The sequence below is a fragment of the Notothenia rossii genome (genome assembly GCF_949606895.1).
Source record: "Notothenia rossii genome assembly, chromosome: 6".
Classification (NCBI taxonomy): domain Eukaryota; kingdom Metazoa; phylum Chordata; class Actinopteri; order Perciformes; family Nototheniidae; genus Notothenia; species Notothenia rossii.
The window spans coordinates 81,642,328-81,659,038 of record NC_136909.1 but is presented as its reverse complement, the minus strand read 5'-3'; the positions used below and the strand labels follow the sequence as shown (position 1 = coordinate 81,659,038).

The 16,711-nt window shown below is 39.5% G+C and overlaps 2 protein-coding genes across 2 annotated transcripts in view; both read right to left on the bottom strand.

The window, feature by feature from the left end:
- The window catches only part of LOC307043543 (calcineurin subunit B type 1-like), a 30,971-nt gene extending 22,424 nt beyond the window's left edge, over positions 1–8,547 (bottom strand). The window contains exon 1 of the mRNA XM_079688047.1: positions 8,282–8,547. Within this exon, the coding sequence (XP_079544173.1) occupies positions 8,282–8,284 (3 nt within the window). The 5' untranslated portion in view covers positions 8,285–8,547. The remainder of the gene's footprint in view (positions 1–8,281) is intronic.
- A 1,013-nt stretch (positions 8,548–9,560) lies between these two features.
- cnrip1b (cannabinoid receptor interacting protein 1b) lies at positions 9,561–14,039 on the bottom strand. The gene is made up of 3 exons (XM_079690696.1): positions 13,692–14,039; positions 12,041–12,185; positions 9,561–11,091 (listed from the first exon to the last, which is right to left on the bottom strand). Exons 1-3 carry the CDS (start codon positions 13,868–13,870, stop codon positions 10,927–10,929), a joined length of 489 nt encoding a protein of 162 aa, XP_079546822.1. The 5' UTR covers positions 13,871–14,039; the 3' UTR covers positions 9,561–10,926.
- Between the last annotated feature and the right edge of the window lie 2,672 nt (positions 14,040–16,711).

Here is a 16,711-nt window from a genome sequence, read left to right as displayed (position 1 = left end):
AGATAGGAATAAATGACAATCACAGCAGAAGGTAGCTGACTGTGTAAAAAGGAGAGACTTTTACAAGCAAACTTCACCGGTGAAGCAGCAACATGTGGAGAGACAATCAGACTTTCAACAAATTCTGATACATCCCCTGATTAATACTAATGATAGTAAGAAAACAGTGAAGTGTTTCAAAATGTACACGTTACATAGTGGCTTTCAAATAAAAAAAAAAAAACTTAATTAGTATATTAATGTAATGTAAAAATGTGTGGAAAAAAATCTGATCTTGAGGGGTATTTCCATTTCCAAAAACGTAGTTATGAAAACTGGGATTTTGGACATGATTAATCGTAATGCTTGCTAGAGGATTTCTTTGCTAAAGCTGTGTCTAACAGCTGGTACACTTGTTACTATATTCCTATATTTAAACATTTAGACAATAATATTAGTTGCATAATATCATAGATAATCAAATGATGACCAGATCGAAATTAATAAGGCTCCGACTATCAATATGTGGGTCAAGATAGTTTATTAAGTAGAAAGGTAGAACACACACACACACACACACACACACACACACACACACACACACACACACACACACACACACACACACACACACACACACACACACACACACACACACACACACACACACACACACACACACACACACACACACACACACACACACACACACACACACACACACACACACACACACACACACACACACACACACACACAAGAAACTAACGTTGTTATGTTACACGTCAGGCCTCTTTTGACCCGTACTTTGGTTTTGTGTAAAAGAAGAAAGGCCGGTGAGGGTGGAGCTTCTGAACAGGAGTTATGTGAACGTTCTTTATAAAAGAGGCTTAAAGGTGGGGTAGGTAAGTTTGAGAAACCGGCTCGAGATACACTTTTTGTTATATTCCATGGAATGCTCTTAACATCCCGATAGCAATGAATATCTGAAGTGCTTTGACAAAAAATCCATAATAAATATCATCTGTGGAAGCCTTGGCGCTGTAAAAAGCACGACCAATCATCTGAGCCGGCCCGGCTAAAATAACTGGATGGCCTACCTGCCTGTCAGCCTTCCATCTGTGCACAAACTTATCTCGTGCCCTCATTGGTCATGTGCGCGTTCGTGTGTGTTGGAGGAGGGGCTCTGTAAGGAAGTGGCAGATTTCTTCCGGCTGTGTATTTTCAAATTCTAGCGCACTCGAGCTGGTTTCTCCAAAATGACCTACCCCACCTTTAAGTCAAATAACAAACTACTTGTTGTAATACGTTTACTTCAAAAGAACAAAGAAAATATTTGTTGAAGAATGCAAAGAAAGAGAAAGCAAATGTAGAAATCTATAAATGCATCCATGGAATTTAGCGTTAAGCATTTCAAAATGTTTGCTTTCGGTTTTGACCTTTTAAATAATATCCTTTGATAAATATATCTACGGTGACTAAATAAATACCTAAACAATATGATGGGCAAGTGTTGGGTTTGTCTGTTCATTCATGCTCAGTAAGCGCCGTCTGTAGGCCCCTGGAGGTAAATAGGGTAACAGCAAAGCAGATTTGGTGTTGAGGATTACAGGTTTACTAAGCAGGGCCTTAGGTCACTGCTGTGGTTAACCCTGGGTCAGGAGTAACTCTCTCATGCTCTCTGTGGCAAACCACTTCATACCGTTCTTGCTTAGCTGGCCTTTTTACATAAATGCTAATGGCACAAATCAGATGGGATTATTGTAAAAAAAAAACACACTGAAAATGAAGTGAACAAAGTGAAAAAGCATTTTGCATGCACTGACAGGAATAGAGAGCAGAAACAGAGGCTCGTGTTGGCTCATCAATAATGCATGCTTCATTCAGAATCAATTAGGCCGTAGCACACAAAACACGTTTTGCTTAATGAAGAGTCTGGCTGGTTCAGCAGCAACGCGGCGACCGACCCAAAAAGACGGCTAATTTTAGACCCAGTCATAACATGAAAGACTAGAGGACATGGGGCAGCTGACTTGGAGGGCTTTTCTGAGGCATCTCTAACAGTCTCACTCTACAATAAGCTAAATCAAATGGCAGCGAATTAACATTTGGTTTGTAGTAAGAGAGCCTTTTATCATGACTTGCTAACTGTACTCTAGTATAAACTTTAAATCCTTATATATTTTCATTTGCTGTCCTTCAAATATTAAGTTTAAGTTATAAATGATAGTTTATTATATGTTGGAGGCCATAAACGTTCCATCTTTCTTATGCAATACAACTGAACACTATTTGCAAAACTAGTTATTTCATATTCAATCCTTATTCATCCAAGGCACCAATACTGGAGGCACATCACTATCTGCACTTTGGTTGTTCTTTATTTAGTCAAGGGCATACCAGTGGCATGAGGTAGTGGCAATCAGTCACTTCCTCAGCCATAAGTGTTGATCTAACACCAACCAAAAAGCCTGCTTTGCTAACTTCTCAGCTACTGCACACTTTACAGACACATATCAGAATGACATAAAAACTGACTTGTGGCACTCAAAATGTTGCATAGATATTTAGACACTGTGCAGCCCTCTGATTGCCGTCAGTGCATCCTAGAGCGTGCAGGAATTAAGCAATGACTTGCAAAGATCCTATCAAATGTATAATCGTGCATTATTACAATTAGCATAAAGTAGAACATGCTAAGCAGTGGTAGCATCATTTCCTGACTCCCATCTGTGTTGACTGACACATTGTGCATAATGGATGAAATGACAGAAACACTAAACTGCTCCGTATCATTTAAAAACCTGTGTGTACTGATATGTTTTGTTCTATGACCCAAGTTTGTTAGAAATGTGTCTCTGTCAAGTCTGTGAGCTTTAAACTAAATCTGTGTGTTCGACAGAAGTTTGCTGAACAAACAAACACAGCAGAGGCTTTCAGTTTGCAATGCTGCTGTCCTATGAACATCCCTCAAAACAATTCCACCCTTAAATAGGTGACACATTATGGGCCACTTCAGACAAAATGCCTCATTCAGAGTCCAAAATAGGACTGAAATCACTGCGGCAGAAAGGTGTGATCAAATGCCATTGAGTTCATTGTTAGAACAGATCTCAGCAATGATACAGGAAATCTCAGAAAGTGTGTACAGTATGATCAGTACTAGCTGATCGACACATACAAGACACAAACTGTCAGTATTTGTCCTTAGGAATTCGGTTTGCATAATTTCCTGTTTCCAGCTTCTTTCGCTGCCTTCTCTCATTTTGTTTTATGTCATTGTGAATTGAATAGGTTATATAATGGTCTGTTAAAGGGATGAACACATTCACATTGATGTTGTCTTCTAGGACCCTGCAGATAAGCAAATATGACTAGCCACAAAAAGACAATATTCGGGTGAATGTGGGGTGTAGTGGCTATTTGTCAATAACAATAAAACTTCAAAAGGCCACTGAGGCACCAGGTATAGTGGATCTTACGCTGATCATGAGTTGGTAATGAGTCCATTGTCCAGACAAGGCATCGACGTTTTTGTGGTATTTATTAGCTTCACCTTGGCAAGAACAAGACAGCAAAAGGTGTTGAAATGTTTGCTGAACTCAGCCCTGATACTGATAAAAAAAAACCTTCCCGGTGCCCACTGACTGCTGCTGTGCCCTGATTGACTTAAATAAACCCAGCTGTGTGCCCAAATTGACCCATCACCTTCAAAATAAAAGCATTTTCGCTGGAACACAACTTAACTTAAATAATATGGCTGTAAATTAATTAATTCTACAAAACAAAAAATAACAAATAAATACATTAAATAAACGTGAAAAATACTGAATAGCTTCCACAGTGGGGGATGCATTCAAAACGTGTGTCTAGCTTAGCATGTTAAGTTAGCATGTCATTGACACGTTATTTTTGAACTGAAAAGTGTGTTGCGTGTGCCTTTTCTTCCTACTCTGCTTGCTTGCATGACTCGCTCAGGGATCAGCAGAGTCTCAGTCACACAAGACGTGTCTGCAAGTATCAAGCTTATCCTATGATAAACATTCTCAACCCTCCAGAGTCACATTCACACGCATAGCTGAGCTTTCAGATTGGTCTTTAAATAGAGCCTCCATTTTTCACCCTAACTTTGTACGGCATTCAAAGCCCAGGCCAATAACCAGCTGACGAAAGATCACAGATAACCACTGTATGACACAACTGAGAAGCCATGGACGGTATGTGGGAGAATTTGGATGAGCAAGCGTACAGCCATCTGTCGTCCTTCACACGTATAGATTTGACTCTCCTTTGTTCCTCAAGGCATCACCGCTCTCACCTGCATTTCTTGTTTTGAAATATTGCATGTGGACTGGAGGTGTGTTTTCTTGGTCTTCCCTTGTGTGTGTTTTTCCTTTGTGAATAATACAAGAAGGTGAGATGTCAATGTTTCAACTCAGTAGCTGTTCACTTCAGATCATTTGTGGACATGTTGAGCTGTCAGACGTGTCGTGTGTGTGAAGCATCTGTGCCAGATTTAGAAGTCAAGTGCAAATATGAAAATAATTACCAACATCTGAGCTGCCTGAAGTACCTCCACTAGGGCTAATCCTCCCAGCCATTCCTATCCCTGACTTAGGCTTACTTAAAAAGGGTTTTGAATGCCTCATGCTATGTAAACTAACAATGCCTAAATAGTCTTGTGCATTTACCTAGTGGTGATAAAGCCAAGTATTTCCTAAATGCTGAAGAGACAAAAAGTGTTTTTTCTTAATGTTTATGGTGCAGGGCCACAATCCAGTGACTTAAGGAGGAAGGAGCAAAGAGAGAAATTCCTTCAGTTATTTTTTACTGGTTGGAGAACTTGGACAACTTTCTATCTCCTTGTTTTGTCTGTACTTATATTTCTACAGAAACCAACACTATTGTTATTTGGATTTATGCAAAACGTCACAGCTGCAGATGAATGTGTTGAAACAGCAGCTTCAATAACAGCATAACATCAACGCTTGTATATTCCAGCAGAGGTGTCAAATTAGGGACACATGAGTCTATAGGAAGTGGTTGTCTGATAGTAGGCATTAAAGTCTGGCCCGGAGTTGTTGCTTCGTGCTGTGCAAGACCCTGCAAGCAAAGCTGTCTGCAAAGCCCTGTGTTGTTGGTTCCAATTCTTCCACTGAAAGTGAGCAACATGTAGGGTCTCAAATATAGAGATTTTGAAATTGACCAATATAGGATTTTGTTGAGCAATTAAATATCTTGTTTAATCAACAGATCTTTAATAGTTTTTCCATTCAGACTTTATTCAAAATAATCTCTTTAAATCTAATAATAACTTGTAATTAGGTTTCTTGGAAATATGGATACAATACTAAAACAACTACTAATCGACAACAGAAATCTTGGACAACTAAGACCGAAATGACCATAACCTGACTTATCGAAGAGGTTATTTAGGCAGCACATTTGAGGTCCTAAATGCGGATAAGGCAGACATAGAAAGTGCAGTGTTTCCCATACATTGATTTATTTGTGCCGGGCCATCACAATTATATATCGTCCGCCACAAATGGACCTCCTAAAAAATTTTTTTTTTATGGTCTAATGAATAGTGAGGTGGGCTGATGATCGGAAGGTTGCGAGTTCAAATCCTGCCTGGAACACCACTACTAGTGTGCCCTTGAGCAAGGCACCTAGCCCTTGGTTACTCCAGGGAGAATGTCCCTGTAATTGGTCACTGTAAGTCGCTTTGGAATAAGGCGTCTGCTCAATGCCTAAATTGTAAATTATATTTTTGGGAGAATAAACCCCTCAACTCCGGTGTGTTTCACTCATTAACAACGAAACACAGAGCAACAAGAACGTTGGGGGGGGGGGGGGGGGTGCGGTGCCCCCACAAATAGAATCTAATTCTGTGGGAAACATTGAAGTGATTTTGTTATTTAAATCAGCCATATAATACCAATTAGTCAAAGATTCTGCTTCTAGCAAACATGTGATGTATTTAACCTATTGCTCAACCCTAGTAGGTGTATGTAACTTCCCCTCATCCTACATTATGTCAGTGGCATAATGTGGCGTATGTGTTGCATGTGTATACTTCCATTTATTTATTTTTTACCTTTGAGCACATCCAAACAGTCTCTAATGCCTTATTTCCCCCAATACCTTGTTTTAACATGTCATTTTAACATTACAAATGAATGTTTTAACTTGTCAAAGATGCTAAAAACACCAGAACATTTTCAAATGACAAGCATGTGTCCTGTGCTGGTGACTGCTAGACACAGTGCAAGCATAGCACTGCAGCAATGCCATAACAAATGAGGAGAATAAATCCAGATTGAGTGGGCTGCTGGGGAGTGCACTGTGGATCACTTCGTGTTGATCATCACTTGTGCTGGTGGTTCGCTGTGGCTTTTATCTCTTTTACATTAGCTCCGGCTCGATCCTTATGTGGGTGGCGCGTGATTGCTAGGCGGCATATGGTCTCCTTAGCATCAGATCATTCCACTACATGCTTAAGAGGCTGAGAGTCCCTGCCCCCAATCTCCCCTTTCAGCAGAGAAGAATAAACTTCAACTGGACGTAAGTTACTATCTGTACAACATGTCTGCCCTGAGTCTCTACCCTCTGGCACAGAGTTAAGAGTGCTGCAGGGTAAATGTAACAAGGTGTCCTGATCATTTTAAGCTCACCTATCTCTGGTTAATTCATTTAGTATAGGACAGAAAAGAAGCCACTGGTACTGTTCGTTCATGTTGATGCTGTCAAGAACAGAACATGCTGCTCTTTGGCCTTCATGTGTTCATTTTCTTTAGTTTCTCTCTTTAAATAACCCTAATATTTGTATATTTTGTACTTACACTGTTCCTCATTGCATTTCTACCGGCAGTCTTGTATAATGAACATCAAATCCTTTGTTTATATTTTGCAAGTAATAGGTTGGTCCAATATACATCTTACATTTTGATTTATTCGCCCAGCTCAAGTTTTTAAACTTAATGACAGCTTATTTGCTCAAGTCAATATTTACAGACATCTAAATCTAACAGTCAACAAAAGGTCAGAGCGACCCAGATCCAGAAAGCCCCAAACAAATACAGGCTTCTTAATATATAATAAAGCAAATACAGTGGAATAAGAAATAAAATTAGGCTTTTTTTTTCTGTCCACCCAGGACAATTTGTATCAGTGAACAAAAGCCTGCTGCAGCCAATGTTGTGCTATAAGAACATCAATAACTGATCAGAAAATGGATGGATCCATGTGTGTGATCATGTTTGGAAGGAGGAATTGGAGGGAAAGTGAAAGCAGGTACAAAGGTGGTTTAAATCGTGTACAAATAACCCACAATTCCTGGACACCTCCTTGGAAATAAACACTGACAACAAGTCAAATGTAATCCTCTGCTAAGTTAAATATGGATCAAGCCCTGGTCAAACACACTCCTATTGGTCACTACATGGATGCCTTACGGTTACTAGGCAACTCAACATCATATCATGTAGTTTATATAGTATATAGATTGTATAGGCCCCTGACCAATTAAAAAGGTACATAACACAGCTCTCCACTTTGAATATAGTATTTGTCATAGTTTCTATCATATTTATATTTGTGTAAATACCGTCTTTATTTTTGAAATGTGTTGTCTTTCAAATATACTTAAAACGTATTCTTCTTTCTGTGTCGTTGTATGCACCATTTTACACTAAAGTAAATTCCTCGTTTGTGTAAAGCTACTACAGATTCTGATCCTGAAAGCACTGTGGCCTGCTATGCCAGTAGAACCGCTGTAAATACATACAAATGTAACCTCAGTCTATTTATTAAAGCTCACATGTAACACTGTTGCAACTATCAACACAGCGCCATGCTTCCCCGAAAACTCATTGAGATAAAAAAAAAACAGACATGCATTCACTTTTCATGTGTGAGTGCGAAAGCAAAGCAAAACTTAAGTCACATTTTCCTGGCTGCGGTGCAAACTGTGCCACAATTAGTCGCCAAGCAAAGGCCATTGACGAGTGTATTTTTTGCCACGAAAACTAATTTGCACAGGCCCTTGTTGCTAATAAGAGTGAAGGCTATACTGAGAGGAGATAAGACATGTATATGGGCCACAAGCTTTAGGCTACTGTCAGCCCCGGGGTGTTGCACAAAGTGGGCGAGGAAAGCGTTTCCTTCTCAACAAAGCTCTACGTTTTTTAACTTTACGTACAAAAACAACCACAACCTGTCAAAAAGCCACATTTATCGACACAGGCCTGCAAACTGGTGTGTTTACAAGTCGTCGGAGGGGTGGAAATTAAGTGCTTACCATCTTGCAGGTCGGATGATGAAATCCAGGCGGAAAAGAGGTCCAACAGGGGAGAGAGAGAGGGAGGGGGAGTTGGTAGCACGCCGAGATGTGGCGAGAAGTACTAAAAAATATATGGTTGTGGTACTCTCTGAGGTCTCTCGTCCTGGCTTTAAAACCCAGCTTCAGGCTCCTTCACCAAGGCTTTCTGTGCTGTAGCAAACCCGCTGGAAGGGGACGGAGGAGGAGGCTCGGCTTGACAAGCAGGCGGTGGCGGAGGGGAGGAGAGAGGAGGGGGAGGTGCTGCTGGAGGCTACTGTACATCCGGGAACTACAGCTTCACTACAGGCTGCTTGTGCTTGGGCTCTCTCCACTGGAGCTATGGCTGTACTGCAGGAATACCCGACACCTTAGGCCATTCTGCACTGTGTGCAGTGGTGGAGAGTTACTAACTACATTTAGGATAGTGCTGAAGTAATATAAAATGTCAAGGTACTTATTTTGAGTATTTCTTTAAATTATGTTTTATAGCAAGACATATTTCTTTTTAATATAGGCCTACTGCCCAAAATGTCCTACCAAGATGGGGATTGTAACCCATGTATCACAGAGATCAGAATATATGGTGTGCCTGTATGAACCTCTGAGTTAGACAGCAGTTTGAGCAGGCATTTTATTTTATTTGAAATCATTCGATCACATGACCTTTTTTTTCGTCCCTTGGAGTTGGGGGGTGTCAACAAGGCGTGTAGGACAGAGAGCGAATACACATATTATACAGAGATGCTGTATGAGAAACCAATATGATTTCGGAACATTGGACAATGTAAATCTATTCTAGTAGACCTCAACAATGGAATTATGATCAGTAGAAATGGCCATGTCATGTGACCTTTAAAACGATGTTGGTCGTGTTTGCGATATCTTACAGATTTGAGCGAATAGGCTACCCAAGTATACCTCTTAAATTTAGTCTAAAACGTATTCCTACTTTATCATGCTTTCTGCAGGACCTTTTTTGAACATGTCATAATTGTTTTGTCACTGTGATTAACGTCTAATTGCTGTGATTGACCTTTATCAACATGCTTTATGGGACTTTTCCCTTCCTGTCAAGTTGCATTTTTCTGCAGTGTTTTTGTTTGTTTTATAATACATTTATAGTTTTTATTTGTTGTAGTGGTTTACAATACTTGTTTCTTCAGTTGTAAGTACCTGTGTTCTGATCTAAATCTGATGTAGTTTACAGTAGGTTTATGATGAATCAGTCCAAATAAATACATTTTCCACACAAAAGATTTTCAATTTTACTGATAACATTATAAACAACAATTTCACAAAAAGGTCAGAGTAACATTTAATTTTCACCACGATTGGACCATTTCATCATGTCTGTTGCTCTGGTTTCTTGCATAGGTCATTTCAATATTTTAAAGAAAATAATTTAGTTACTTTTTACCAATATACAAACAATAATATGAAAACACTTTTAAATATTTCACTGTACAAAATACTTTTTTCCAAAATACAAGTACCGACTAAAAATATATATTCTGAAATGTCATTATGTTACGTTTTGAGTATTCCAAATAAATTATTTAGCTTGAATAAACAATTCATTATTATGGCTAGGTCCTTCAGAAGAGGTAGAGAAAGCAACACACTGTAAATAGGAGCACGACTTCACCCAAATACGACATTCTTACATCCAACACTGTATCATACAGTACACAAAATAGTACCACAAGAGAATACTCATACATTAACATAACACTATGGTCCCTTTTTTGATTAATCCATGTGCAGTCAGTGGCAAAGGTGAACACTTCTGGATCTCTTTGGAAAGTGATTTTGGAATGAATCTCTTACACGTAAAAGTACATTAACTTGTACAAGCACCGTCTTGTTACACACACGTATTGTAGCTAAACACACAGGCACACGTGCACTGACACACATACTGCACATTTGCACATTTGAACACACCTCAGGATAACCACATGCCATAACTGGAACGGCATATACAAATATATTTTTTTAAATGTCATTTAGTCTTCCAAAACGGAATTGAAAGTGTAGGTAGTTGAGAATTGCTACGTGTTTCATTTTAATTAGAGGCTTAAAGGTGAGGTAGGTAAGTTTGAGAGACCGGCTCGAGATACACTTTTTGTTATATTCCATGGAATGCTCTTAACATCCCGATAGCAATGAATATCTGAAGTGCTTTGACAAAAAATCCATAAAAAAATGTCATCTGTGGAAGCCGTAGTACTGTAAAAAGCCGGCCCGGCTAAAATAACTGGATGGCCTACCTGCCTGTCAGCCTTCCATCTGTGCACAAACTTATCTCGTGCCCTCATTGGTCATGTGCACGTTCGTGTGTGTTGGAGGAGGGGCTCTGTAAGGAAGTGGCAGATTTTTTCCGGTTGTGTATTTTTTCACATTCTCGCGCACTCGAGCTGGTTTCTCAAACTTACCTACCCCACCTTTAATGTGCCAAATTTGATTAACCACCATAAACCCCTGTGGAAAGACTAGATTTGATATTTACGGCACAAAGGGAGAGTGGTTGCATTTCCTTTTAAGGTAAGACAATACCTCATCATGACATTAAGGATAATAACGTTTTTGCAGAGTAACACTAAACATTTGAAGCTCTTCCTCCGTCACACAAACATCTCCTTGTTGATCCACATGAGTGTGCGCGTGTCGTTGGGTTTGCATTCATACTCGATGCTGTTGAAGCTGTTTCCCCACTGGCAGTGGTCCCTCTTGTTGTAGTTGTAGTACTTCACCTGCCACACCGTTTCAAACAGACCCGCCTCTGTGAACTGGAGGAGAAACACATGCACAGATGAGTAAAGACACATTGTGCACAAAAAGTTTTCAGCATCTTAGTGGCCTCATTTGATGCTCTAATGACAAGACATACAGAGTGGACAGATGGTAACACACACACACACACACACACACACACACACACACACACACACACACAGACACACACCCACACACACACACACACACACACACACACACACACACACACATGCACACACACACACACACACACACACACACACACACACACACACACACACACACACACACACACACACACACACACACACACCGTATTATCTCAGAGGCCCTAGGGTGTAAACTGGACATATGGAGTATACAGAAAGTCATGTAACTTTAATCAAGGTCAAGCAATAATTTGTTGTAACTAAGAATGATCCAGTCGTTACGTTACTAAGAAACAGCACTGAAGCTTAAAGCATCTGTTAATTGCTGCTAGCTGAGGAGACTTGAACACTAAAAAAAAAGAACATATTTATTTTCTTTTTAGTATGCACATCTCTAAAAGACGAGCGGATCTCAGGTTGAAATGTCCCCATACAGCATTGGTTTGTACTGAGTACTGATCCAACAACAGTGTTTCATTCCACTAAATCTATCCCTATTTGTATTGTTAATTATTAGAATATTGAATTGTACACCAACAACTTGGTAAAAAAAACGGAATTACTTCTATATATTTGTACTACTACTAGTGTTATCCTTTTCAATGCAGGAACACATTGGTTAAGCCTTTAACAGGAAGTACATTTCAGTGTACTGTATATTATATGCAATATACAAACATGAGATCGAAATTAATAGGTAGGTCTCATTGTCGCCAAAACCAATCCAGCTATTTGAGTGAGTTTCGACCCAAATAAAGGTTTAGGTGTATCCCTAGTAGTTTGGTGCACTGTGTACACAGTATATCCATACCTGTATGTTTATCTGAACTGGTTGCCTCTCTCCACTCTTAGTATGTGTCACCCCTTCTGTGTCGTATTGGCCGCTATAGACGACGGACTGGGGGTCTTTAGACTGTTGCTCCAGAGGGAAGGTCACCGCACCGATACTCATCGAGCTGCAGGTACACAACACATCAGACTAATCTTTAAATGAAAGGTTCATGTGAGGCCGTGCACAGAAGATGGATCCGCAAAACAAGTGAGTCAATGTTAATAAATTCAAAAATACTGCACATATTTATTCTCAGAGTAACTTGTTATGTTCTTTTTGTACTTTTCTATTTGTGTGTATTTATATTTCTTTTAAACATAATTTTTTGGTGTTCACCCAAGCAAATGTCTTGTATGTGGAAACCTGGTTATAACACCGGATTCTAATTTTAATAAAACAAAGACAAGATGTATTCAAAATAATGTCGATTGATTGGATGTATTAAGAAATTACACATGCAATTTCAAAAGCACTAACTGATAAATACTTCAAGCTTCATACTTACTGATGCAATTTTGTTCCAGATTTCATTGTGAGAAATCCTTTTGGTGAGCTATGTCTGCAGCTATGTTTTATGAGCATGCTCCAAATATCCTTGCATCATTGCACGTGTGACCTATTTTTACACCATAGTGTTCAAGCAGTTTCACAGCATGTTAACAATAATCCTGCTTTGGAGATGGAAATACAACAACCATGACATAATCATGAATTGTAGTCAGATCACAAGAGGAGGTTTTAACAAAACCCCGGAATCCTAATCTGTGTGGATTTTTACGTGCAGCCAATTGGTTTTATGTTGCCTTCATGTGCACCGTGTACAATTCTACTTTCGATCGCTACACATGGAAAAATTACTTGTTGAGCGTTCAAGAGCATGGCTTTTATTCAGACAATATATCGCAAAGATATTTTACTGTGATACGTATACAACAAAATGCAAGTGTTTTGAGGGTTTTTGTGTTTTTTTATGTATCTTAAAAATCACGAGAACCTCTTTCTTACACAAATATGTTTTAGAGAGGTAATGGCTATATATCCCAATGTCCATGAATGGTGCCTTTAACTCCACATTATGCATTCTGTTTCACCACTGTGATTCCATGGAAGGAAATCCTCATTTTAAATGTTTCTCGAAATTACCATTAACTAATAGCCTATATGTAAAATAGACTCTTGGTTATCAAGCAGAATATTTTAAGTGTTAATTGTCAGGAAATTAAGCAGACATATGCTTTCCTTTGTAAAGGAAATTATATGACAAAAACAGATAAATGGTAGGAAGCTCAAACGTTTTTAAAATAGCCCCTTAGGCTATAATACCGTCATTTAATTCCATTCCACGCTATAATATTAAGGCGACAATAGGTGGCTGTGCAACATGCAACAACATTCTCTATTTTTGGAAGGTTCGTGGGAAAAATGCAATCTCCTAATTGAATCTGAACGTTTCAATGGCACTCCTAGATGCCTTGAATAATCACCGTGGCTTTTTCTCAGAAGAGATTTGTAAGGTAAAAATACCATGATGTTTGTTCCCTTAAATGAATAGATGTAACATGGCAGTTTGGTCCATGTCCATGTCATGATGATCCACGCCTGAAACAGACAGAATAAGAGCGCTACCTACGTGGCCTGGACCGCTCCTGGTTTAACGACCACTTCGATCTTGTATTTGGATCCGGTTAGCAGCTTGATGGTCCGGGTCTGTCCGAACCGGGCACCGTCGGATTTGAAGTGCACCGCCGTGTTGTTAGGGAGCATCTTCATATTAATCCCAATTTTGACGAGTTGAGGGATGTCGGCCATGTTTCCATACAGCTTGTTTATCCCCAGAATCAAAGGTGTTAAATCAGTTCAGGCAGAGAAATGCCGTGCAGAGATTTCCATAGCAGAGCAAGCAACTCAGGGAAATACTCCGCGAGCCGTAATCCCGTGTAACCTGCAGTACGAGCCTAATCCCACCCCTCTCTCTCGCTCTTTCTCCCCCTCTCTCTCCCTCTCTCTCGCTCTTTCTCTCCCTCTTTCTCTATCTCTCTCTCCCCCCCCTCTCTCTCTTGCCATTAACTCCCCTTTCTAATTCTTAATTACAGTGTTAGTTCGGATCACTTGAATTTAAATCTATTTAGCAGTGCTGTAGTTCTGACAATTAAATTCGGATTAGGCCTAAATTAATTGACACTGGGGGGGGGGGGGGGGGAGGGTATTATAGTAAGGCACGTAGTAGGCTACTAATATAAATAATAATAGGCACACAATAACAATTACAAGTTAAAATCCACTATTTTCAAATGGTAATCCAAAAGGATTTGTGATAAAGAACCTTTGTGGCCCTATTGTTTTTTTATTTAATTTGTAATTGTTAACTACTTTTTTTACTTCAAGGTTCAAGGTTCTTTATTGTCAAACTAACATAGCTACAGAGTAATTATGTTGTTGAATATCTTAGGTCACAGGCTTGTCCAACAATGCAACACAATAATACAGACAATATAAAAGCAATATTAAAGTATATTAAATTAAAAGTAATACAAAAGAAAAATTGTTCTAAAAAAAGTGAGAAAAAAAAATGGAATAGTGCAATACGAGTCTATATATAAGTTATTGGAATGATAGATAATAGAGTAGCAGATGAATGTTGTGAAATTGTTTCAGCAGTTCAGTTGTTTAACAGTTTTATTGCCTGCGGGATGAAGCTGTCTCTGAATCTGTTTGTTCTTGTCAGGATGCTGTGGTACCGCCTGCCAGACGGCAGCAGACTGAACAGTTTGTGGCTGGGGTGATGGGGGTCTTTTATAATCCTGAGGAATTTCTTCCTGAGCCGCTGGGAGTAAAGGTCCTCCATGGATGGCAGCTCCGTCCTGGTGATGTTCTGTGCAATTTTCACCACCCTCTGTAAAGCCTTACGATTGAGGGTGGTGCAGCTGCCATACCAGGCCGTGATGAAGCCAGTCAGGATACTCTCTATGGTGCACCTAGTATACGAATATAAATACCTATATTAAGTATTTGTATTTTAATGTTCAGCACACTGGTTTTGTAACAAAAATAATTTCCCAATGTGGGATTAATAAAGTGTATATATATATACATATACACAGGGGTTCACATAAATGGTACGCAGGTGCGCATGCGCGGCAATACTCTGAAATGCGTACCGTCACTTGTGTCACAAAGCGCATTTGAGTACCGACGTACTTGTGAAGCTTTTCCAGAAGGCGGTTAGATCCCCGGACGACAGAGTCGGTTCCCGTGTGCACAGACAGGGCTGCTGTTAACGTCGGTCTGTACAGCAGCACAGCGCTAAAACAGCTGATCACAACGTTCACACGCTCTATGGTCCCCCCCGTTGACACACTCATCTGAGTACCTCACTGAGAAAGTTGTGTGCACCCCTGTATATATCAGTGACGTGCTGTGAGCTTCATGGCTGGTAAAAAAAGCTTTTGAAAATAACCGAACATTTTGATTAAGGTCAAACTATAATATTTGTAAATCTGACTCTGAAAGAGTCAGTGCCTCATAGTACTTATAGTAAAAAACGACTTACTGTACATTCAACTATAAAACCAATCAGCTATTTCAGGACATTGAGGCTATACATTTACAGTGGAGGAAGCAAGTATTTAACCCCCTTCAGATTTTGTAAGTTTACCAACTTATTTTACAACTAAAAGCTCTTTTCAAATGAAGAGGAGGTTGTAACCGAGGCTCCGTGTAGGTCAGAGTCTGAGCGCTGCTCCTCCTCCTGGAATGGGTCAGAGTTTGATAAGCCCTCCCTCTTCTTCCTGCTCTCAGACAAAGCCAGCTCCACTCTGTATTTCCTTTTTCCTCACTTTCAGATCCACACTGAGGAGGATGGGTGTAACCAACACAGGCCCGGCTTCAGGATGAAATTACTGAGCGGGCTATTAAAACATCCTAGGGGGCAATGATACTGGCAATGTAATGAATTGAAACACCAAGCTTTTTTCCTTCTCACTGCTCTACAACCTCTTTGCTTCTTTATTTTTATTCTGGATTTACCCCTCTCGTTCTGTGCTTTTCCTCTCATCTTTAATAATAGATAGTAGATAGTTGATAGATAGATGGCTGCACTTTGGTTAACTGACCAAACCAAATTGATTTCCTCAATTTATAAATGGACAGGCTCTGTAATTATACCATAACCTTTTCTCCTCTATCCCTTAACTCGTCTTCCTATACAGATGTACTTACCTCTAGTCAGGTCAGGATTACAGAAACATTAATCTGGTATTTTCAGGATTTAATGTTCAAATCAAGGCCTAAAACCTGGCATTTCATAAGAAAGTGACTAATATATAAACCAAATGTAATATTGGATCAAATACTACACCAAATGGACAGACACAGATTACAAATAAAAATATAGTCCCTTGGTTTGTCTCTAGAGTCTAACTGCCATGAGAAAAATCAAATCAATGTTCCAAAATCCGTCACTAGATGTCGCTCATTGTACCAATACGGTTGATATAATACACAACATATTATTATTCTAGTAAAAGGGCTCGCTTTGGGAAAAACCTGATCCTTACAGGCAGCCCTAAATAATAACAAGTAGGCCTAACCATCATGTGTGGTGCCATCTGTAGTTGTCTGTCTTATTTTTGGTTGGTGTCATATTGTTTT

Excerpts from the sequence above, each read along its gene's own strand:
- cnrip1b (XM_079690696.1), bottom strand. The coding sequence starts at position 13,870 with ATGGCCGACATCCCTCAACTCGTCAAAATTGGGATTAATATGAAGATG. Across the intron at positions 12,186-13,691 it reads CCAGGAGCGGTCCAGGCCAC|CTCGATGAGTATCGGTGCGG; the intron begins GTAGGTAGCGCT and ends GTGTACCTGCAG. Across the intron at positions 11,092-12,040 it reads CAGTTCAGATAAACATACAG|TTCACAGAGGCGGGTCTGTT; the intron begins GTATGGATATAC and ends TTTCTCCTCCAG.